Source organism: Anolis sagrei, chromosome 3, assembly GCF_037176765.1.
Source record: "Anolis sagrei isolate rAnoSag1 chromosome 3, rAnoSag1.mat, whole genome shotgun sequence".
NCBI classification, from domain to species: Eukaryota; Metazoa; Chordata; class Lepidosauria; order Squamata; family Dactyloidae; genus Anolis; species Anolis sagrei.
Window position 1 is genome coordinate 225,684,680 of NC_090023.1, and position 25,420 is coordinate 225,710,099.

General features: G+C 39.2%; 2 protein-coding genes across 5 annotated transcripts in view; one reads left to right on the forward strand and one right to left on the reverse strand.

Moving 5' to 3' along the window:
• The window catches only part of CEP63 (centrosomal protein 63), a 34,442-nt gene extending 17,631 nt beyond the window's left edge, over positions 1-16,811 (reverse strand). The window contains exons 1-4 of one of the 3 annotated variants that reach the window (XM_060768001.2): positions 16,724-16,811; positions 10,654-10,722; positions 6,408-6,585; positions 3,046-3,141 (exon numbers count right to left, since the gene is read on the reverse strand). In XM_060768001.2, coding sequence (XP_060623984.2) covers positions 3,046-3,141; positions 6,408-6,585; positions 10,654-10,697 — 318 coding nt within the window. In that variant the 5' untranslated portion in view covers positions 10,698-10,722; positions 16,724-16,811. The other 2 variants (XM_060768002.2, XM_060767999.2) reach the window with 2 other exon arrangements.
• On the forward strand, positions 16,801-22,872 carry ANAPC13 (anaphase promoting complex subunit 13). Of its 2 annotated transcripts, none has more exons than XM_060768004.2 (3): positions 16,801-16,946; positions 20,395-20,493; positions 21,038-22,872. In XM_060768004.2, exons 2-3 carry the CDS (start codon positions 20,395-20,397, stop codon positions 21,161-21,163), a joined length of 225 nt encoding a protein of 74 aa, XP_060623987.1. In that variant the 5' UTR covers positions 16,801-16,946; the 3' UTR covers positions 21,164-22,872. The 2 variants fall into 2 exon arrangements, with proteins under 2 accessions (XP_060623987.1, XP_060623986.1); XM_060768003.2 differs by having other exon boundaries at positions 16,839-16,946; positions 20,390-20,493.
• The last annotated feature ends 2,548 nt before the right edge of the window (positions 22,873-25,420 follow it).

A 25,420-nucleotide genomic window follows, 5' to 3' on the forward strand; every position in this document is an offset into this window, starting at 1 on the left:
TTTCAAGGCCTGAGGCACACAGATGAGAGAGCTGGGCCAATGGGAGATATAGGGCCGGGGAAGTGGGTAGAGTGTAGAACAGGGCCTTAACTAATGGTCAGGGTAGTGCCTGGGGCTATTTGTGTCCAGGGCGTTTGTGCCTGGGACTATTAGTATCCAGAGCGTTTGAAGAAAATGGCACTTTCTAACTTGATGCTTTCCAAAGGACTTGGGCAAATTCCAAAGATCAAGGGCAATGAGGCAGCAGAAGGACAGGGAAGTGGGTAGAGTGCAATGCGGGGACCTAACTTTTGGCCAGGATAGGACCTAGGGCTAATCATTGTCAAAAGCCTGCTGGAACCACCTGGTCTTCAGGTCCTTTCAGGAGAAAACTAGAAACGGAGCTTGTCTTAACCCTCTGGGGAGGGCATTCCAAAAGTGTGGGGGGGGCACCACTAAGAACGCCCTCTCTCTCGTCCCCACCAACCACACTTGAGACGGTGGTGGGAGCGAGAGAAGGACCTCCTCGGAAGGTCTAAGAGTCTGCACTGGTTCATAGGGGGAGAGGCGATCATGGAAGTAGGTGTGGCTTGAACCATTTATGGCTTTATAGGTCATAACCTACACCTTGAATTGGGCCTGGCAGCTTATCGGCAGCCAGTGGACATATACGAAATACTCTTATAGCCATACTGTGTGATATGTTTCTAATAGAGAATTTCTGCATTTTATTTGGAATTTTCAATGAAGTTAAAATATCAATCACAATAATAAAGAAAAGAAGGTAGTCCTTCTCAATGAAAAACACTACAAAGAGTTAAATCTAATTATTTATTCTACCTCAAAGTGACTTCCTGAAATCAGAGGGACTGGAATAGTTTGTGATTAACAAGTTCCATTTTTCAATGGGTCTAACTCTAAACTGAACTAATATTGCATTTAATCTAGCGATTGTCAACTTCTAAGAGGCCAATTAAGGCCATTTTTGTCTTAATTAGGCCTTGGGAATTTACAAAAGTATTTTATAAACAAGAGATTACCACACAGCAACTAGATTTTTATAAAAACTGCATTTCAGAAGCTAAATTAGCCAATGAATTGCATCTGGGAAAGAAAAGAAATGAGATGGGCATCAGAAGGTTTGAGGAGAAAGAGGAGAAACATACAATGTTGCCTTGTACTAATATACAATGGAGTATTGATATATTTTCATTATGCAATGCATGTTAATAGTGCTATATTTGGAGACTGCCTTCTATTGTTATGCCCCCTGAACTACTAACTTTCTTCAGCCTTCCTGAAGGAGGTTAACAGTCATGCTAGTCATACTGTTGTCATAATAGCTTCCAATCTTTGCAGAGATCTTCCACTGCAATTCAATCATGGTTGGCAAACTCCTTACAAATGCATCAGGGGCACCTTCTAAAGAAGCACCATTATTCATGCTGTAATGAAAAGACTTGTAAAAATACAGATAGATGTCTCCAGCTTGCAAGAGCGCAAAAGTAATGTTATTTATAACCTACTGAAAGCAGGACTTGAACCAACTCTCTAGAGGGAAAAGGTTAATGCATTACTAGTCTCTTATGGCATTTAACTTATAGCAGCTGACAAGTAAGAAGAAAGCAGGACAAAAAAGGAAGGCCAAACATAAACTGCTTTCACAGCATTCAAGACCTTACAATGAAATATTGCAGTACATCAAGTTGTTTTGTCCCTTATTCTCTTAACAAAGATTTTTAAAGTCAGATTTAGATTACAATCCATCTGCAGCACAATTACTTGTGCCACATTCAATACAGCAGGACCTATTTCTAAATAATCAAGTGCAGGCCCTATATATTCTACAAATGCCATGTTGCCAGGCCAAAGAGGAGAATATGCATTTGTTTCCCAACATAAACAATATACAAAAAACTTCCACGGTGTAAGCAACACAATCTATCAGCTATGATTTGGAAGGACTGCTAGCCTAATGAAAACCCTTGTTCATGCTCGATCAACAGCTACTATTTCTCTGACCTGAGCTTTTTTCCTTCCACCAACCCAACCAGGCAGACAAGATATCTGAAGCTATTAAATGATTTTGTAAAAGGAACTCAGTGGCCATTGCAATAGCATATTAGCTCCATCAAATAGAAGACTGAACTGCAAAGTGCAGTTTCTTATCAGCTGAAGGATGACATAATGGATTTAAGCTTCAAGCTACAAACAGCAAAGCTCACTAAACCACAGATGCAACTTTCACAAAGAAAGATATGGGTTAATTTATCCTGAAGCAAAACTTGTTTCTAAAGCAGACTATGAAAAGGATGAGTTAAAAAAACATGAAGTGTTCAAGCAATACCTGTCCTGTTGTCATAAATGAACTACATATTCAATATCAAAGGCTGTGTTTGTGCAACCAAATATTCTATCATTAGAAAACCTTAAATAGGTTCATTTTACCAATAAGTCAACATATGTATTGAACACTGCGTTGTCAATACCACTTGCCTTTCATTTCAATTTTACTTTCCTCTGTATATAAAACATATACAAACATACAGAGAAAGATTGCAATTGCGTATCAGCAAAATATTTGTGTATCAACAAGACTCCTTTATGCCCTACTGTAATTATACACCGAAGGAATGCTTCTTCCTTATGCCAGTTGAAATGGTATAGTCATTGACTAATTGCAGTGATTTCAAATTATCTGTCTGGATTCTGTAACAATTAAATAAGGATAGTTAAAGTTTTTAGGAAGAACTTATGGATGTTGCAAAACTTCTAATGTTCCATCTCTAACCATTTCTCAGTTTGCCACTGCTGTCAGTAGTACAGTGGACCCTTGGTATCCACTGAGGTTTGGTTCTAGTCTCCACACTCCCCAAGGATACTAAAATCTATGGATGCTCAAGTATTATTAATGAACAATGGTGTAGTAAAATTGTGTTCCTTGTATAAAGTGGGGAAAAATGTTTGCTGTGGATGGTGGAATCTGTCACTGCAAAATCTCTGGACATACACAAAAAATTATGTGAGATATTGAAATATTTCATATACAGCTTAATAGAAGCTCACCTCTTCTTGGACTTTGCTTAACTCCTGTTCATACTCCATAGTCATATCATGATTCAGCTGTTCCATCCCTTCAAGTCTCTGGCACAGCCTCTCAATCTGAAAGCCATCAAAACACATTAGTTCAACAATATAAACAATCTTAAAGGAAAACCTTAATTGATGAAGGAAAAGACAATGCAAGACAGTTCTGACAATGTCAAAATCACTCCATTTAGCACCAAAAAGACAGGATTCTCTACACAGGAGATGGGATACTTTTTCTCATTAAGTGTCACATCATCTTCCAGGAGCTAAAACTAAAACAAGCCCCTTTCTCCCCAACAAGCTGCTGAAGGGAAGACATCCTTCTTCTGCCTGATATCTAAACTCATAAGACTGCGTCTATCAATTCCATTGTTTGCCTTAGTTTTTTTCTACTTCAGTGTTCTCCTTCCCATCCACCTTCTTTTCTTCTGGGCTCTGCTACAACTGCATGAAATTAGAATAAGAGCTGTAGGTTGTCCCCTCTGTTGGTCTCATTATTATCCTCAGTAGCTAATCCTCAGTAGCTGTAATATAGTGAACCTGTCACTTCAAAGAATTAAAGGATTTCAGCTGCTTCAAATACAACTGAAGACTATAAAAATGAATAAGCTGTGTGGGTGATTTGGCTGATCAGCGTGAGAAGGGATGGAGCAAAAGTCGTGATATGCTTTCAGGCTCACGAAGTACAGGGATAAAAAATATTTACAACAGAAACAAAACTGCTTTATGAGCATCCATAATATCAAAACTCATGCAACTGGAAAAATGTTAGTGTGTGATCACAAACTAAAAAAAGAAAGGAAAAGAGTACATCTTATTGTCTCCTTCTTGGCCTAAGATACTGGTTCACATAACCCTTTCCAGTTCAGGAGCAAAGGAAAGGTACTGGAACAAGCTTTGCCTCTCCTAGAAATTACTCATGCTCCCTTAAGGAGGCAGTCATTACATTTAGACTATATAATATTTTCTTGTTTATAATCTGCTACAAGTAAGAAAATATTATACTCGGATAAGGAACTAGAATAATAATTTTCAGAATATGTCAACTCTATACAATGATAATAAAACAAATGCAAATGTTCAAACAGATTATGCCATATAGAGGGAAACAAATTAAGCTAGTTTCCACAGCCATTATCTGTTCATAAAGAAAGTTCATGCCCAGGTATGTCTGGTGATTACTCAGTTCAGAGACAGGCCACTCTGCAGAGAAGCCCCACATACCCCCAAGCCTGAGGACACTATCAACTATTCAGATCACTGCAATCTTATCCTGCTAAAGATGCGAAAGTAGGTTGTTGTTGAGCAATTTCAGACTCTTTTGGATAACACTGCTTATTGTTTGGATCCATTTCATCCTGGTTTTAAAATTTGTTCCAACAAAAAATAGCCTCTATTGCTCTAACACAGTGGTTCTCAACCTGGTCCCCAGGTGTTTTGGCCTACAACTCTCAGAAATCCCAGCAAGTTTACTAGATGTTGGGATTTCTGGGAGTTGAACATCAAAACATCTGTGGAGCAGTACGTGTGAAAAAGATCTTGGAGTCCTCGTGGACAACAAGTTAAACATGAGCCAACAATGTGATGTGGCGGCAAAAAAAGCCAATGGGATTTTGGCCTGCATCAATAGGAGCATAGTGTCTAGATCTAGGGAAGTAATGCTACCCTTCTATTCCGCTTTGGTTAGACCACACCTGGAATATTGTGTCCAATTCTGGGCACCACAATTCAAGAGAGATATTAACAAGCTGGAATGTGTCCAGAAGAGGGCGACTAAAATGATCAAGGGTCTGGAGAACAAGCCCTATGAGGAGCGGCTTAAGGAGCTGGGCATGTTTAGCCTGAAGAAGAGAAGACTGAGAGGAGATATGATAGCCATGTATAAATATGTGAGAGGAAGCCACAGGGAGGAGGGAGCAAGCTTGTTTTCTGCTTCCTTGGAGACTAGGATGCAGAACAATGGCTTCAAACTAAAGGAGAGGAGATTCCATCTGAACACGAGGAAGAACTTCCTGACTGTGAGAGACGTTCAGCAGTGGAACTCTCTGCTCCGGAGTGTGGTGGAGGCTCCTTCTTTGGAAGCTTTTAAACAGAGGCTGGATGGCCATCTGTCAGGGGTGATTTGAATGCAACATTCCTGCTTCTTGGCAGGGGGTTGGACTGGATGGCCCATGAGGTCTCTTCCAACTCTTTGATTCTATGACCCACAGGTTGAGAACCACTGCTATAACAGCCTGGTGGTACAACTACGCTAAGGGGAAAGGGGAGAGTGTATATGTAATTTTTTTTTTGGACCTTTCTGAACATTTACATACCATGAGACATGATATCTTTCCAGATTAACAGTCTAATGTAGGGGTCTGCTAATGACATCCAATACTACTTTTCCTTTTGCTTTGCAGAGTTGCTGAAATGATTTTAGAGTCAGTACTGGACAGAATGTGGGCTAATAAACTGAAACGTAACCCACATTAGATGGATAGACTTCTGGTGTCTACTTCATCTGGTTTCAGAAATCCAGCCTATTTTAGATAGGACCACTTGCCCTTAAAAGATTCAGGTTCACAGGCTGGGGATATTTTAGAAACAAACACTATCCAGGCAGGCCCAGAGCACTGTTCTCCAGCTTTCACAGTATACCAGCTGTAACTCTCCCTGAACAGACATAGCTGGAATAGTCTTATTTATATTGTAGTAACATGTGTAATGATTTACACATAGAACTCTTGAATGCTGCAGGAAACATCAACTTGTACCAGTATAAAGGCAGAACTACTGTCTGAGACTAGCTGCCAATTCTCAGACTAGCTTTCAGTCTGTTTCCAAATTTCCAACCAATTCAATTTTTTAAGGCCAAAAATGACTTGAGACCTTTTTTGATGTGAACCTACCTAATAAGTTCAGACAGTCCTGCTAGGAGTCCCACTAATCTTGGAATCAAACTGAGCAGTGACCATGGTTAGAGCTATTTATGTAGTTGTGCCCCTTTATGGAATGATGTCTTTAGAGACGCTCACCTGATGCCAAATCTAATATCACTTCTGGAGCCGGGTAAAGACTCAAGCCCTTTAGAAGTTTCAATTTGAAGGATACTGAGATTATTATTCTACTGGAACTCCTTCGGTCATTTCCAGGGTGAATATGATTTACATTCTGTTTGCACAATTGTCAAACTGCAGCAAGTTGTCACACTCCATTGATTGTTTGTTATCCTTCTTCACAATTGTTCCTATCAATGACTCGGTTTTGAAAAAAACTAATATATGAATTTAGAACTCTTGCAATGACATAGTATTAAACAGGCTCAAGGTGGGAAAGATAACAAAACCCCAAATTACCTCTTTGTGTTTCTCTTCCAGTGTATTCTTGACAGCTGCCAATTCTTGCTCTCGGATATCCAAGCAAGACTCTAGTGCCTGAGTTTGGCTTTCCCATTCAGCTTTCTTATGAGCCACCATGATATCTATCTGCTTCATTAACTCCTGTAGTTCAGCCTCACATGAAGTCAGCAATCCTCTACAGTCAAAAAACAAGTTTAATTTTAAAGGTCAAAAGGTGTTTCATTATACAAAAAGTAAGAATAGAAAGAGTATGTACGGCAGCAGGGTAGTATAATTTGGACATACTGTGGCTTTGCCACAATATGCAAATATGAAATTCAGAATCCTGTATTAAGTGAAACAGCATACAGTAGTGGTGTGAGAACTAAAATATAACTCTACAGAGGCCAAGGTTCAAATCTCCACTCAATGAAAACTCATTGGGTGACCTTGGCCAGGTCACACCCTCTCAGCCTCAGAGAAAGGAAAACACCTTCTGAACAAATCTTGTCAAGAAAACCCTGTAATAGGTTCACCATAAGCCACAAATGTCTTGGAGGTACACAATAACATTCAGTAACATAAAGCTTTTCTTTATTGTAAATGACATAAAATAAAACAAAATTAGAAACAATGAAAGTTAAAAGTTTGAAAAATAACAAAAGCTAAGAAAACAAATGTCAATCAAAACGATATATTTAAATACATGTCATGTAATTTAATGTTAAATCAATCAAAATTACCTGGCATTAGCTACCAGTAATTTTAAATGCTTAGATAATTCTGAAAGCCCTTTCACATCCTAAGTATATTGTTTCAGTAGTACATCATTCAGACATATGGAGAAGTTACTTCTAACTTTACACTCTTTGATTTATTTCTCTTTTAGCTTCTTTAAAATGTAAATCAAATTAAATTGCTCAGCTGGTCGAGTTCACTATTCAGAACAAGAAATTAAGCCAACACATGTGTCAAACATAAGATCATTTTGTGGCCCGCAAGGCTTTCAATGCCAGGGCAACATAGTTACATTTATACATTCTGATAATTATAAATGGCCCATAAGGATGATGTGGCCCTCAGTGAAAAAGACTTTGACACCCTTCCTATAAAACCACAGCAAAGCAATATGCTGTAAAATGTAGAACTTAAAAGTAAGATTGTTTCCCTTCTCTCCCCACCCCAGCTCTGCGAGTTAAACTGGAAGCACAATGCTTTTAGAGAAAGAGGTGTCAGGATACCATTTTTAGGAGCAACTACATGCAGCTCCTCAGGGAACAGTTTCACCCTTTTGAGCATAATGGATTATTAACATATAGCCAGGATTCTGCATTTAGTATACTATCACAGTCATTGAAAGTTACCTAGTGAATTAATGCCCAAGCTGAATGCTTGTATAAACTTGAAATGCAAACAACATTTGTATTTACCATTTATTTATTTATTTACTGAATTTATACCTTGCTTTTATCTCAAGATGAGGTTCAAAGCATCTTACTGTGAATTAGAACAAGATTAAGTTAAAATCTAAGAGCTTCTCAACAAACTGAAAATATTACCATAACTAAATTAGTAACTACAATCATGAATACAACTATACTTCAAATCTGGGAATATTCAACATGTCTTGGAGGGTTTTTTATTGTTTATTTTAATTCTAAAGCAAAACACATATTTTTTTACACTATGGACAGTTTCTAATCGTATTTGAAGCATAAGTAGTTTCAGAGTAGGTGCAGAAGAAAAGTCCAGTGCAGTTTAATCAGTTATACAACTATTTGTGCAAATGACAGCATTTTCACAAACAATATGAATGCACTACCACTGCACAACTGGTGGAAAATAGAAAAGAATATTTAGCGCACAGCTCTCCTTTTTGGATTTAGACTTAAGTTTCACACGCCACAATACACAATCTCTCTCAACTCAGAAAACAGAATTTAAACCATATACACTGGCATGTTCTCAGACAGAACAGCATGAATGACACCACAATAAAGAGGCAAAAAACATTAGCCATCCACTGTTAAGAGTTGGCTCCCCAGATATTTTGGATTCCGCTATGGCACAGAAGTCAATTAAACTTGCCCAGTTAACTTCTTTGGAACTTTGCAAGATGCTAGACCAGAGACAATGCTAAGAAATTCAAGATGGAACCCTAGAGAGAAGGTCTTGCTGATCTTTATCCTTTCTAATTTGTCTGCCAAATACAAAAGGTTAAAAAGGAATGGAAATCAATAGGTTAAGAGATTGAAATTTCTCATTTTCTCCAGAGTGTCCACACACTTTTGACAATCTGACAGCTATTCTGGAGGGGGAAAATACTTTTGAAGAAGTTAACTTTATAGTTGCATTGTTCACTTTCATGCCAAAGGAACTGGGAATAAGTCACAATCAGGCTAAAATTAAATATTTGTTTTAATATAGAAGGTGCATCTTTATACATATCACAACAATATCTGTCTGGTCAACTATTGTCAACAGTGACTAATATCAGTTCTCCTGAGGCTTCTGCAATCTGACCTGGAAATGTTAGAGGAAGCTAATCATGGAATATAGGACATTTCAAGTACTAAGAGCATCACTTACCATTAAGTAATTCTTCCCAAAGCATGATTATATCATTTAGATTGAGAGTTGTTAGGACAAATAGATTTAATGGATACATCTACTAGTATATACTTGGTATTGCCTGGGCTTGCATTTTGTTTATGGTTCTCTCTTTTCTTCCTTCTTTTCCCTCATACATCTTCTCCCACTCTTTTTTCTTCCATTTCTTCCCCTTTTCTCTTGATTTCTCTCATATACCTCCCCCTCTTCCTTCCTTTCTTCCTTTCTCTTTCTTCATCTTCCCTTGTTTTTCTTTCCTCCCTCCAGTTAATCATTCTTTCTTCCCTTCCTTTCTCTTCCAGTCTTTCCTTCCTTGCTTCCTTCCTTCCTCTCACACACATCACTTAGCAACAGCCAATCTGCTTCACTTCCCTCCCAGTCATATAACAGAGGGCCATTACACTTAGCAATAGCCAATCTGATTTCTTTTTTCCCCCAAAAGGGATGGTCTTTTTAGTTCAAACGCCTCAATTATTTTAAGTTGGATAATGAAGGGTACATTTGCCAAGTTTGGACCAGATCCATCACGCCATGTAGAAGCATTTCTAGTACAAACCAACCAATCAATCAACAAACATACTTTAACTTTTATATATAGAGACCACTGATACATCATAAACATCCTTAGCATTTTGCTTTCTCATTCATTGGTACTAGATAAATGAGAGACACTTACACAATCAGGGGGAAGGGGTAAAAGTATTTATGGGAAGCTAGGTAACTTCCCAATCTCATGAATGCCTTGACTAGTTCTTTGTTTAGACTCTGGCACTTCCAGAAATATAGCCAATAAATATGAGGGAAATATGAGGGAAGCTTTTAAATCTGTTCTGTCCAAGACAACTGAACCCTTACTCGAAACGCAAATAGACACTGTTTATTAGATGCTGCAAATGTTAATGGTAGTGTTTGGTAATACAAGACCTCCCACTTGTCTCTCTGCGCTCCTTGCACTTTTGAAGCAAAAAAAATTGTGTCTTGGTAGTGATCTGCCAATCATCAGAACTGCATAAGGTAAGAAATAATAAAGAGATATATAGGACTGACTCCTAAGCACACTTATCTTTAGTAATTTCCACTAAATATGATATGAAGAAAAGTAAGCTCCATAAGTCTCCCCATAATCAAATCAGCCTATTATTTATAGCAACTTTTCAAGGTACAACTTTGACAACTTTCAAAGCAACCCTTGCATTTGTGGTTTTACCAAAGTGTATGAATATATGTACTGAAACGCACAGCAAACAATACTGAGTATCTGGAAAAGACTAAAGAAACTGAAGTGCTACTAAATTACAGTACAGGTTTAGGCCTTAGCTAAAACTGGGGTCAGAAATTAAAAAATGAAAAACTGGTATCAAATGAAAATCCAAATTTTGGAGAATTTTATGTAAGAAAAAGGAGCTTGATAACAACAGTTAAAAGATTGTGGGTATGGGTTTTCTCTCAGAATAGCAATATGAACCTGAGCATACACATTTTTAAAAGGACTATGCTTTCACATCATTCCAGAGAAAGAGACACTGCATGTACAATGAATGTTAAAAGAAAATGTTGAATTGGCTAGAAAGCAGAAGCTGTCACATGAAGCCCTTGTACAAGGCAATCTTTGTATGTGTTTGAATATCATTACTAAGAATTGGTTTACACATACCTGCCTTGTCCTTGCTTTTGCATTATTTCTAGCAATGCCTCCATTCTGAAATCACATCCTTTGGGGTAGCTGAAAAAACAAACAAAGCAAAAGGTTATGCCACAGCAATTCATCACTATGCCCAATCCCACTTTAGGTGACTGCGGCATGTGTGAGTTGTCTGACAACTGAGAAAAGGAAAAAGAAGGTGAAGAATTACACAATTTACAATAAGGATGGAGGGATTAGTTGTCACTTCAATAAATTTACAGCTGAACATTGGACAGGTTATAAATACAAAAATAAATCACATGAAAGCAAACCAGAGTTATCATTCGAATCATTCCAGAATGTTGTGAGTATTTTAGGCAAGTGTCTAGCATTGTTTTAGATCAATAAAATAAAGGAAATTACATTACAGCAATATCCAAAAACAGGCATACCAGATAAATAGGTGAAAAGAAACATTATTTTGCTACACCTATGCCCACTTTTGCTTTGTGAGAACAGTTATTATGGAGATGCCAGAAATCTATGTAGAATAAGGTTTAGATATGCATCCGCTCTATGTGTCCATCTTAATGGACTGATTCAATATTGTGAACTAGATGTCATTGAATAAAAATATTCTTATATTATTAAATACTCTTTTTTAAGTCAAAGATTGCCTTTTTTACTTACGTATCTCCAATGGGAAAAATATCTTTCTAGAATAATGAACTACTGTGTGTGTGTGCATGTGTATGAATGACAGCATTAAAACATTCCATGTTTTTTTAAAAAAAGCTTTTGCTACAATATTGATATATTAGGGGCTGCTTCATGCATTTAGATGTCCATGGTTGAGTACTTTCAGATAGGATAAGAGTTCTACAAGCTTCTACTTTTAGAAGCTTGATTTGATCTCCCTTTATTCTACATTCAGTATGGAAACCATTGCACAAAACAAAGGTATATGTGAAGCACTCAGCTCCCTACCTTAGGTTCTCTGGAGTAGGGATCTTGCAAACCTGCTTGCTCAATTCACAGAAAAACAATTCTTAAGCAGTATGAATCAATCTTGAGTTGCTGACGTGGACTCTACACAAATTTGTCTAGATATGCACAATCTGAATATCAAATAGTCATTGTTTGATCAACTATCCAAAATTAAAATTACCTGAAAGCTTCATTCCAGTGTTTAATACTTAGATAGTCCAAACAGAACCATTGTTTTTCTGGCTCACTTTTGTCCCCACAAAGTAGCAATTGTTAAGTCAGAAAAATAATAAAAGGGTCAGCGCCAATAAAGCAAAGGCAATGGCCCTCCTACTAAAAGTTTTTAGGCACCTTTACTTGCAAGTATTATGAACTCCTTGTTCTTTATATAATCACTGTTTTAGGGCAGGGGAGGAAGGTTTGTTGGTGGTGATGCCTTCTAGTCATTTCCGACCGATGACAACCTTAAGGTAAAACAGTCATGGGGTTCTCTTGGCAAAGCTTGTTTAAAAGCAGAGAAGATGCCCTTGTCTCCTCCTCTGTGGTTGACAGCATGTGACTTGCCTAAGGCTATCCAGTGGCTTTCCATGGCTAAGCAAGGACTGGAGTCATATTCAATGCTTAATTAACAACACCATACTGGTTCGTAGAGGAAGGTTAGCCCACACAACTCACAACACACACAGCTGCCTGGGCAATAAAGCGCAAACAGCACATACAGCCCTTCTGCAAAAAGGAGTAAACCAAGTAGTTGTGGGGAACACTGTTTCAATATCAGCCAAAGGAAACACTGTTTCACCTCGGAGTATAAAGCAGTCACAGAAATGCACTAAAAATAGCAAGTCTCCACAAGGGGGAGAGCTAGGAAATACAGAGGAGATTGAACCCCACTGGGTCTCATAGCAGTTAGCAACCTCCTCAGGTTTCCCACTGGGTTGTGAAGCTGGGTTGTTTCGTGCCTAGTACTGTTTCTCCGTTTCCTATCTCATACGTACATCGATGTTTCTCAAACTATCTGATGTGGGGGACTTGCAAATACTTTTTTCATCATTGTGCCTACTGAATACAATTGTTTCTTTTCTGAAAACTTGCCAGGAATCTGCTGCCAATCATTCGGGGACCAACAGCCATTCAGGAACGACCACTGAGTATAAACAAGGAGTGGAACCAGGGAGAAATAAATGCCTGCTATGTTATGTTCTCCCATGCTAAATGTTAAATATTGGTTGGGGTTTATTATAACTGAGTGCTGACTTCCTCCAAGAATAGAAATTGTGTTGCCCTTCACATTATACTGAAACACCCAGCTTTTCTCACTGTTGGCTGTGCTGGTTAGACCTACTGCAAGTGCCTATACCAGCTAGGACTGCTGGAAATTGCAATTTAACAATACCTGGAGTTCACTTGACACCAGGCTCATATTTGTGACCTGTCAACAAAATTGTAAGGTAAAGATAAAATATTTCCCTGATATTAAGTCTACTGGTGTCCAACTCCAGGGGTGGTGCTCATCTCTATTTCTAAGCCAAAGAGCCGGCGTTGTCCATAGACACCTCCAAGGTCATGTAGCCAGCATGACTGCATAGTGTGCCGTTACCTTCCTGCAGAAGTGGTATTTATTGATCTACTCACATTTGCATGTTTTTGAACTGCTAGGTTGGTGCCACCAGAGGACCAATTAACAACAAAAGTGTAGCAATTTAATTTATCTACCATATTTGTACCCCACCCTTCCCACCTCAAAGGAGACTCAAGGCGGCTTTACACGTAGGCAACAAGTAATTAATATCCCTTACTGTCTTTAGCTGATATTATTTGTGCCAGGTTTGGGGGTAAATATTAAGCTGCCGGTTGATAAAAGCACAATAATGGATAGAACAGATATAGAACGCAGCTAAAATGTGTGCCTCCATCCTGTGTTGCCCACACATCTCCCCATTCGGCCAGTGTGTGATGTTACTAGCAATGGTGTGCCTTAGGTTTTTATAGAATTGCAGTTTTCATAAAATTCTTTCATAGCCACTATAATTTTTCTCAGGTGACCTCAAAACGCAGCCCTCCAGCCATTTGGGCCTTCAACTCCCAGATGCCCTAGCCAGCTTGTTCAATGGTCAGGAATTCTGAGAATTGGAGGCCCAAACAGCTGGAGGTCCACTGTTTGAGGATGTCTAGTTTATCTCCTTCTGTTTTGAGTTATAAGTAGCTCACATTTACGGTACAGCATATTAAAAACCAACAAACATTTTATTTACAAAGCACATGGAAATAAAAAAGATTCACTTGTCAGTTTGGTTTTCATTTCCCTTTTGTGTAGCTCTCAACATCTATCCGCCTCCAAAAAAAACCTCTTCAAAGCCACTGCATCCAAAGTTGGTTGGGCAATTAAAAAACCCCACTACTGTTTTTGGGGATCTCTAGAAGTGGCAGCTTTGTATTAATACCACCACACTATCGCAACAAACCCAGCACTGATTTCACATTACAATTCTCAGACCAAAATCAAGACTCCTGCCCATACTGACCAACCTGATCTAAGTCTTGATCATTTCATAACATGGATAGGTGCAGAAAAAATACATTTAAAAACCCACTGCACTGATTTCAATGGTAACATAAATGATCTGGGTCCTCCATGAATTAAGAAGTAGATATATGTAATATCATACCAGTGTTTATGTCAATATTCACACATTAACAGACAAATCATAGATTAATTACTATGATTCTGCATCCAATTCAAATACAGGCAGTCCCCGAGTTACAAACATCCGACTTACTAATGACTCATAGTTAAGGATGGGGGAGAGACAAGAGGAAATGAGAGAAATGTACCCCTTGGATTGGAAATTCACTCCTGAAAGAGTTATCATGGGGAAAAGGGCTCTCCACTGTTTTCACAACAAGCCAATTTTTTTTTAAAATCCAATTATCACAAAAAGTTTGGGGAGAACTGGATTGGGTATTCAATAATGCACTGAGTTGTGCATCATTGTATTCCGCAGACTGCAGCTTTTACTGTTGCCTACTGAATTTGCCCATTCCTCAATGGTGAGTTTTTCTCAACCTGTACAGTGCTCCTACTCTTAAGTGAATGTCATTTCCTGAATTCAAATCAATGTCATAAATAAATACACAACAGGTAGGTTTCAGATTAAATAAATAAGTGCTACTTAGCCCCAATTACTAATACAATGCATCACATCTACTTATTATTCCTTAATATCACCACAAAGTTCCTCCTATCTTTATACAGTTAGACCTTGAACACATAAAATACGCTGTACAAATCAATTCACAGTACATGAAGACATGTGCATGCTTCTGAAGAAATTATATAATATTATATTTTCATATGGACTAAATACAAAGTTAAGTCTACATTGCAATCACTAAATGTCTTTATTTGAAAAGTCGAATTGGCTTTTCTCCATATCTGGAGAGAACTGCAGAATAGTTTGATTCTAAGCATTTGTATTCAACTGTAGGTTTGTTTTATTTCAAAACCGACATATCATCAGGTAAGAATCCCTTCTCTGGAACTGGAATTCTGAAATACTCCAAAACCAAAACCTATTCACATGGGTGGCTGAGATACTGTGGCCTTTTGCCTTCTGGTGGTTTAATATACAAAGTTTGTTCTATTAAAAAAATTACTAAAAATACTGTACATAAAATCACCTTTGGGCCATGTGAATAAGGTGTGTACGAAATGTAAATTAATTTTATGTTTAGATTTGGGTTCCACCTGAAAGATGCCCCATTATGTGTATGCAAGTATCCTAAAATTCCAAACACTTCTGGGCCCAAGTACTTCAGATACGGGATATTCAACCCGTAGTACACAATCTGTTATTGCTCAAGCAGAGGGGGCCTGGTTAGTACTTCCTGAGAACTCATCAGCTTTTCGGGAATCCATAAATTCATTCCACATTGTCAAATCCTATCCATTCCAGTCATTGTTGTCCTTTGTCTATCTGCCAGATCACCCAAAGGCCTGGTCCCACGTCCATGTTTTTAGCTTCCTTCTAAAGGAGAGGAGGGATGTCGATGACCTAATTTCCCCAGGAAGTGAATTCCACTGGTGAGGGGCCACCACCGAGAAGGCCCTGCTCCTCGTCCCCACCAATCTCATTTGTGATAGAGGTGGAGCCGAGAGCAGGGCCTCCCCAGAAGATCTCAAACTTCAAAGCGGGACGTAGAAGGAGATGCATTCAGACAGATACGCTGGGCCGGAACCGTATAGGGTTTTGTAGGTCAAAACCAGCACTTTGAGTTATGTATTGTCGAAGGCTTTCATGGCTGGAATCACTCAGTTCTTGTGGGTTTTTTCGGGCTATATGGCCATGTTCTAGAGGCATTTCTCCTGACGTTTCGCCTGCATCTATGGCAAGCATCCTCAGAGGTGAGGTCTTTGAGTTATGCTCGGAACTGGATTGGCAGCCAGTGGAGCTGACATAACAGAGGGGTGGTATGCTCCCTGTATGACGCTCTGGGGAGTAATCTGTCTGCCGCCCACTGGACTAGTTGAAGTTTCCGAACAATATTCAAAGGCCACCCCACGTAGAGTGTGTTGCAGTAATCTATTCGGGATGTAACAAGAGCGTAGACCACTGTGGCCAGATCTGACTTCCCAAGTTTAGTGAGGCATCATCACTCTGTGGCAGATAAGGCCAAATACCTTGTCAAACTACAACTCCCAAGATTACACAGCATTGAGCCAGGCAGTTTAAAGTGGTATCCAACAGTATTAATTTGTCAGTGTGGTTGCATTTGTGTAACTAAACAACTGAATAAATGCAGACTTACCAAATTCCCACTGGTATATTTTGGGTTGCGGTTAACAATATGGATTTAGGCCTGGAAATAACCCTCTCTCCCCCTCCCTTTTGAAATAAGTTCAAAGTTGTCCTTGTGGTCAGTGAGATGAAAGACTGGAGCTCCCATTAGGAAGAGAGGAGGAGCTCATTGTGGGGCAATGGCTCCCTTTTTCATAGAGAGGGAAAGACGCAGGAGAGAGACACTCCAGAGCGAGGGAATGAAGATTCAAATTTCTCAGGAGGAGAGAGAGAGAGAGAGAGAGAGAAAAAAGAGTCTCTCAACACAAGTGCCTCACTTCCGTTCACGCTCTGGCAGACACCGGAAGCTGCAACCGACTCCTTCATCCGTTACGTGCGGTCTAAGAAGCCCCGTTGATAGTGTTTGGGGGCGGACTTGGAGCCCCGCCCCTTCGCCGCCGCTTCTGTCTCTCTGTGGTTACCGCCGCCTAGAGTGGCCGCCTGTGACGTCACGTCCTCTGTTCCTGAGGTTGAGAGGCCAGTGGTGTTGAGGCGCTTCAGGTGAGAGGGTGGGAAGTGCTTGCTCCACAAGTTACCTTTTCCTTCCTTTGAAAAATCCATAGGCAGGCAAGTGGCCACAAGTATCCACATAGGGAAGTCAGGATGCATTTACACAAGGCATGGGGAAACTTGGGCCCTCCAGGTGTTTTGGACTTCAACTCCCACAATTCCTAACAGCCTCAGGCCCCTTCCTTCGCTTAAGCTTCTGAGGGGGGAAAGGAAAGGGCCTGAGGCTGTTAGGAATTGTGGGAGTTGAAGTCCAAAACACCTGGAGGGCCCAAGTTTCCCTATGCCTTGTGTAAATGCAGCTTGACATCAATTAACTGTAATAGTTAAGTGCTCAGATGTACCAGTCCTATGTTTTCTATTTCTAATCATGCTACCCATGCTCTATTCTGCCTTGGTTAGACTACACCTGGAATAGTGTGTCCAATTCTGGGCACCACAATTCAAGAGAGATCTTGACAAGCTGGAATGTGTCCAGAGGAGGGCGACTAAAATGATCAAGGGTCTGGAGAACAAGCCCTATGAGGAGCAGCTTAAAGAGCTGGGCTTCTTTAGCCTGAAGACGAAAAGTCTGAGAGGAGACATGAAAGCCATGTATAAATACGTGAGAGGAAGTCATAGAGAGGAGGGAGAAAGCTTGTTTTCTGCTGCTCTGGAGACTAGGATGCGGAACAATGACTTCAAACTACAAGAAAGGAGATTCCATCTGAACATTAGGAAGAACTTCCTGACTGTGAGAGCCGTTCAGCAATGGAACTCTCTGCCCCGGAGTGTGGTGGAGGCTCCTTTAGAAGCTTTTAAACAGAGGCTGGATGACCAGTGAGATGAAACACAGTAGTTTATTGTAGATATGTAGATATTGACAAGCTGGAATGTGTCCAGAGGAGGGCGACTAAAATGATCAAGGGTCTGGAGAACAAGTCCTATGAGGAGTGGCTTAAAGAGCTGGGCATCTTTAGCCTGAAGACGAAAAGTCTGAGAGGAGACATGATAGCCATGTATAAATACGTGTGAGGAAGTCATAGGGAGAAGGGAGCAAGCTTGTTTTCTGCTGCTCTGGAGACTAGGACATGGAATTATGGCTTAAAACTACAAGAAAGGAGATTCCATCTGAACATCTCCAGCTCATCCCTTGTTTGGGTATCAGCCAGCACGTCAACGACTTAAATCAAGACATAGTTTTCTAAGATCTACAGACACTCGCTGGAACACCTCAGCAAGCGAGAGTCCAAAAGTGGCAGGCTCAAACCCAGAACCTCAATCAATGGCTGATACCAAATGAGAGACTCCCCCCTGGGCACACAGAAAACTGGGCGACTTGGTAGGCGCTGAACAGACTGTGTTCTGGCACCACAAGATGCAGAGTCAATCTTAAGAAATGGGGCTACAAAGTGGAATCCACGACATGCGAGTGTGGAGAAGAGTAAACCACAGACCACCTGCTGCAATGCAACCTGAGCCCCGCCACATGCACAATGGAGGACCTCCTTGCAGCAACACCAGAGGCAGTCCAAGTGGCCAGCTACTGGTCAAAGGACATTTAATCAGCTACCAAGCTTGCAAACTTTGTTTTGTCTGTTTGTTAAAAGTTTGTTAAAAATGTAATACAATTGTTTGGTTGATACTGACACGATAAATAAATAAGTAAATAAATCTGAACATTAGGAAGAACTTCCTGACTGTGAGAGCCATTCAGCAGTGGAACTCTCTGCCCCGGAGTCTGGTGGAGGCCCCTTCTTTGGAAGCTTTTAAACAGAGGTTGGATGACCAGTCGGGGGTGCTTTGAATGTAATATTCCTACTTCTTGGCAAGGGGGTTGCACTGGATGGCCCACGAGGTCTCTTCCAACTCTATGATTCTATGATTCTATTCCTTATGAGCCACCCTGTAAGGCTACTACTCAGTGGAATTATCTTATTGGTATCATTCTCGTAATAAATAGGGAGGGATCTGCGGGAATCAAAAATCTGTATTCACAAAAAGTTTTTGATACTGCCACCAAAGACCCTAAGTAAACTTACCACATATGGAACAACGGGGCAGACATCTTTATAGATGGTAACTCGTCGAAAAAATGGAAAGCATATAAAAATGGAGATGAAAGATAGTGTTGGTATTTCCCAGGAATCTATAATAAGCTTTTTCCATGTATGTTTCATTTACATAACCATGAGTTCCTATGAAGGAATGTATTTAGGAGAATCATAGAGTTGGAAAGACCGCATGGACCACCTAGTCTAAACTCTTGCCATGCAGGAAAAGCACAATCAAAATACCCCCAACAGATGACCATTCAGCCTCTGTTTAAGAGCCTCCAATGAAGAAGCTTCCACTACACTCCGAGGCAGAGAGTTCCACTGCTGAACAGCTCTTAACAGTCAGGAAATTCTTTTTAATGTTTATGTAAAATAACCTCTACTGTAATTTGAACCCACAGCTCCAAGTCCTATTCTCCAGGGCAGCAGAAAACAATCCTGCTCCCTCTTCCTTATAGCATCTTTTCAAATATTTAAATATGGTGATCATGTCTTCTCTCAGTCTTCACTTCTACATGAAGCCGCTGGAGGAGATAATTCAGAGTACAATGTTCTCCGAGCTCAATACAAAGTGCTGGTTTTGACCTATAAAGCCCTATACGGTTCTGGCCCAGCTTACTTGTCCGAACACATCTCCCTCTACGTCCCGCCTCTCAGTTTAAGATCATCCGGGGAGGCCCTGCTCTTGCTCCCGCCAACGTCACAAATATGTCTGGAGGGAACAAGAGACAGGGCCTTCTCGGCTGTGGCCCCCTATCAATGGAACTCGCTTCCCACTGAGGTAAGATCTGCTCCATCCCTCCTGTCATTTAGGAAGAAATGGAAGTTGTGGTTCTGGGACCAGGCTTTTGGACAACAGGCATAGATAGCACTTTGGACATGGAATTGGATATGGAATTGACTGGAACGATGTTACGGCTATTAATACTGTTTTTTACTGTTTTAATGAATGTTTTACTTATTGTTTTAATTGTTATTCTATTGCTGTGTTATATGTAGTGGCATTGAATTGCTGCCAGATGTAAGCTGTCCTGAGTTCCCCTTTGCGGGTTGAGAAGGAATGGGATAGAAATACCGGAAATAAATAAATAAATAAATTCACTTCTGAAGGCCCAGTTCATGGTCTCCAGACTTGATCATTTTAGTCACCCTCCTCTGGACACATTCCAGAAAGATAAACGACTAGTAAAACATTTATTTTTATTTTGTATCAAAAGCATTGCATAAATTAGTATAAAACTGATAAAAATAGGAGCACAAGAAGCTAAATATGTTTTGACCAAAAAAGGACAACAACAACAACAACGGCATTGTCTGTAGCCTCCAACACTTCTTCCTCTGTACATGAGGCAGTAAAACATCAATGCTATGCACCACAAATCTTATTCATTCTCTTTAAAGCAAAGATGGACAGTGAGGTACAGAGGGATGGGAGGATCCTAGATTTGATTGACGATGCATGGAGAGAAGATAAATTACCGTATGAAGATGTGGCAATCCCATTGGTAAGTAAATATTCCAGGTATGACTCTGAATTGATATTCCCCATCCTTTTTATTTACAACCATATATTTTACCATTCGTCCAAACCGCTCCCAGTGCTTATTGCAACAATAAGTTCTAATATTGTAAACCACCGTATTTCCCATGCTGTGAGAAAGGTGACATCGAAATTTCAAAGATAAATAATCTTTAAAAAAACTAAAAAACCTTAATAAATTAACCAAAACAAAACCGTAGTGGCAGTGCAGATGAATGAACGTGTGGATAGTTCATAAGTAGAGCCTAGATCTATTTCAGTTTCATTCCCAGATCGGCGCATTTTACTTCTCACTACATCTCATAAGAAATGCATAGTGGCTTTCAAGATTACTGTGTGTGTACATATAGAACTTTTGTCAGCAAGCCACTGCAGATGAATTCTAAGAATGTTTACTCAAAAGATTTTCTTTGTTTGTGATTATTTTGTTCTATGTGTTCCTATGTTCATCAGTGCAAAGATGTTTTTCTCAGCATTTTAAAACAGTTTTAATATATTTCTGCACCCAGAATGAGCTTCCTGAACCAGAGCAAGACAATGGTGGAACAACAGAATCAGTAAAAGAACAAGAAATGAAATGGTCTGACTTGGCTTTGCAATATCTTCATGAGAATATTCCTCCAACAGGAAACTAGTCTATTGTCAATGTCTCGTGCAGCAATTTCTCTGCAAATGTATTTCTTATTGTTCTTTTCAGCCTTCTTTGCTATGGAAGGAAGGTGTATGTGGAAAATGTCTAGGCTTAAATCACAAGAAATTATTGTCATAGGTCCTTTGCTACTGACGCAATTCCTATCAATGCTTAAAGGATATCACAATTGGCACACACTAAAAACGCTCCAGGTATCCATTTTTAATAATATATATTACTATTATGCTCTTTGCTATGAACCACAAAGCTGAAGTCTGATCACAGGAATATTAAACAATGACCAAACTAGGTGGTAGTTGTCAGCTCAGTTTGGCATTTGAATTTCATTTTTAATTTATTTTTGTGTGAATAGGTAAAACTTGCCAAGTGAAACTGTTTTCCTTTTGTTGGAGGTAAAATACTCCAAAAATTAAATCTTAAACTTCCTATCCCAGAGTAAGATTTTAACCGCCTTTTTTTACTTCCAGACTATATGCAAGAGATGTATTAAAAGAGAGAAGACAGTTTAATTCCATAGTCTCAGAGATCTTACGCTACATCATTTACATTTCTCCTTTGCTTTGTCTTTCTTCTATCTGTAACCATCAACTTGCTATGATAGGCCAATATCTAGGATAAATTTAAAAAGCAATCCGCTTTGGCAAAAATTGGTACCAAGACACAGACAGATTTCTATTCAAGGCTAATAAATAAAACAGAATTACAAAAAAAAATTTTTTTTCGTGTCAGGAGTTACTTGATAAACTGCAAGTCGCTTCTGTTGGGAATGAATTGGCTTTCTGCAAGGACATTGCCCAGTGGACACCCAGATGTTTTGATGTTTTACCATCTGTGTAGAGGCTTCTCTCATGTCCCTGTGTGGGGAGCTGGAGTTGACAGAGGGAGCTCACCTGCGCTCTCCCTGGATTCAAACCTCCAACCTGTTGGTCTTCAGTCTTGCCAGCACAAGGGTTTAACTCATTGCACCACTGGGGGCTTATTACAGATATAATTTGCATCTATTTAACCAAACTGCTTCTGTGTCTTGATTTGGATAAAAACATTTACAGGGATAAGTTGTGTGCTTGACTCCATTTTATATTATGTTTACATTAAGGCCAGAATTTATCTTTACCATTAGTATTTCCCTCTTTTATTCGTAGAAGTCTCAAATTTATTCTACACTGCTGATTGATACTTCAGAAGAAAAATAAGACATTTTACTTAATCTCTCTGGACTAGATTGTATAGTAGAGTTTGCAAACCCATTGCTCTGTTAAAAAATGAGTTCTTTTGTACAGTTACATGGTGATCCTGTTGCCAATGGAATTGAAAGTCATATTATGACTTATGCCACCGGATGGCACTGTTTGAGGCCTTGATACTTCTGGATTCCCTTGATTACCTTTTCTGGGAAGAAAAAATAAAATGCCTCTCCTAGAATCCTCCTGAAGTGTCAAGTTTCTCTTTAAATGAGTTGCAGTGGCACTTACATTGTTTAACAAAATAAAATGTATGTTATTTCAAATGAACATCCGACAGCTTGGTTTTGTTTTTCTGTATTTGACAGCCCATGTAAACTAAACCCACAAAATTTGAACAACTCTGACATCATGTGTCCTATGTATACTTATAACAGACTTGATTATTTAGGATAATTGTATTTTACTGTGGCTGAGAAAAGATGGGATTAAAATGCATTCAGTTACTACACATGATCCTCTCTTTTATCATTTATTAGAATAAAATTGAATCAATATTCAACAAATTGAGCAGGAAAACACAATGTAGGGTGTTCCATTTCAGTTGTTTCTGGGTTTTGACAGTGTTCTGTTAAATGAGCAGTAAATACCTGTACATTCCATTTCTTGTTTTACTATGTTTACTTCCTCCTGGTTCATGTTTCCTACCTTCCATGTTCCTATAATATGTGTTGTGCAAACTGGAATTTTCCTTTTACCTCTAAATATGTCAACAGTTGAACATTCTTTTTACTTGAGTCCAGTTGCATCATTAGCCACAGTGCTACTAATGGTTGTCTTCTGTTGTATCCTGTTCACTCCATGAGTACCATCTGACCTAAGACTTTCATCTTCTAGCACCATCTCTTCCTTCACATTTTGGGTTGTCTCGTCATAGAAGTTTTGTTATAAAATCCATTCAAAGGGGCTTTTCTGTGCCTCCTTCTACACATTACAAACAAATCTTAGCTGCCATTTTCTCTGAGAGATCTTTGACCAGTGTCATCCTCCCACCCAAAACACACAGTACTGTTGCTGCCATCAATAGTTGTTTGGGACAGTTCATCTGGCTCCTCAGCAAAAGCCTGTCTGACATGGGAGATGTTATCAGCTGCACTGTTGCCATCAAGATAACCTTGCCTCACAGGGGCACTCAATCCCACCATTGTTGGAAGATAGTGCCATTGGTGGGGGCTGTAAGCTTAGGCAGAGCAATAACTTGAAATGCAGCAGAGGGTGCTGTGCAGTCATTTATTACTATCCAACTACTGCTTCTTAGGCTGTTCATGTTCTCAAACACTTCTTTGAATTGTCCAGCAGAGGTTGCAAAAGTACCACAATTTACCTGAATATGAACAACTTTTGGTAAGCTTATAAACAATTAAGATCACATTATCAGAACTTTCAGGGTTATTTGCTAGGGGGTATTTTTCCACTTCTTTTTGATTTCACAGGAAATTAAGCTTGCTGGGTCAAAGCCGTATCTGATTATCTTTTATTGATTGTTTAGTAGATGAGTTGAGGGTACTACATATTACATATCAACCTGCATAATAAGGTTTATAGTTTCTCTCTAATCACTGATTTTCTCCAGTATCCTAAATTCTTTCCTACTCTCCTGGAGGCTGATAAGCTTAGAGGAGAGTTCCAAGGAAGAATATTAAATATGAGCAACATCCTAAAAAGACATTGCAATGGTATCTTTCTGGACAAACCAAAAGATACAAAATACATGGCACATATTTTCAAATCTTACAGACTTCTTCATCAGGCATGGGTGTTAAAACTGACTTTAGTGGGTATGACAGTAGAGGGTTTCAGAGCAAAGATGTAGAAGCTGGGTTTAAGATGATAGAAGAAGCTGCATTACTTCTTTAACATGATGCATTTGGCACATAAAAGAAGATCGTTTGAGAAAGAAACCCCTAGGACTCATGAGAAAAGGAAATAAATTTGAAATGCCTCTAAAAATAGCCTTTAAGTCCAAAGATAAGAAAACTTTAAGAGTTTCACCAATAAAGAAACATCACTCAGTTTTTTACTCATTAGTTTAGAAATACATTATGCTCTTGTTCTCAAATAAGTGACATTAGAACTAATTATTAATTTTTACATAATTACCATCTATTAGTCTAGGTTGGGTTCGAGAGAAGTCTAGGGTTTTAAAAAAAAGATTGGCACATAAGACCACAATTCAAAAACATTCACAAACAGTTTACTACTGTCAAAAAGGCTTTTATGTTTTCCCCTGTCCTCAAACCCTTCATTCTGCTGCTTTTTCCATTTCTAATGGACGTCAGAAATATTTTGCTTTATACCACTAGGGAGTAGTTGTCAGGGAAAATAGTTGAAAACCATGCTGGGGACCTACAAGCCTTCCACATGCCGAAGGTTCTTTGGGGATTTGTGGCTGCTGTTAAGGCATGCAACATACTTTGCCATTTATATAATAGTGGAAAATTGTAATGTGTGCTTAGCTGTGCTAAAATTTGGATGCAGCTTTAATAAAACATTGTCCTCCCAGGACTATTCTTATTTTAACAGACATATTCTGTAGTCTTCTTTTCCAGGAGCTTGGTTTTGTTACCCTGTGCCTTGCTTTGAGTCTAAGTCAATATGACATCTCGGAGGCATTTCGGTTCTAATGCGGGCTGAGAGGGTCCCCAGCCCTTGTCCTCACATCGTGAGAAATGCTGCTTCAATATGCATTTAGGACTAGGTGGTACAGAGCCCAAGTCATCCATAGCCCTGTCCTACGTTTTGCAAACTCAGACATCCTTCCTTTTGGAATCAATTTATAATGTGGTTATTGTCTTTTCCAGTGAAACATGTCATCCCATGATTTGTCTGAAGAAAAGTATATACATACGAACAGATAATATCTTACCTTGAATTTCTGACCTGTATGGTAACACATGTTTAAATTGGGAGTGGAAAAAAGTGCCATCTCATGGATCAATGTATTTTAAAAAAAAAAAAACAATTTTTTTCCCAGAATGCACCTGTATGCATTCTAGAGG

What these genes read in the sequence shown, in the direction of transcription:
- ANAPC13 (XM_060768004.2), top strand. Translation starts at nt 20,395, where the DNA reads ATGGACAGTGAGGTACAGAGGGATGGGAGGATCCTAGATTTGATTGAC. An exon ending in AAGATGTGGCAATCCCATTG is followed by an intron (nt 20,494 to 21,037) that starts GTAAGTAAATAT and finishes TTCTGCACCCAG; the next exon opens with AATGAGCTTCCTGAACCAGA.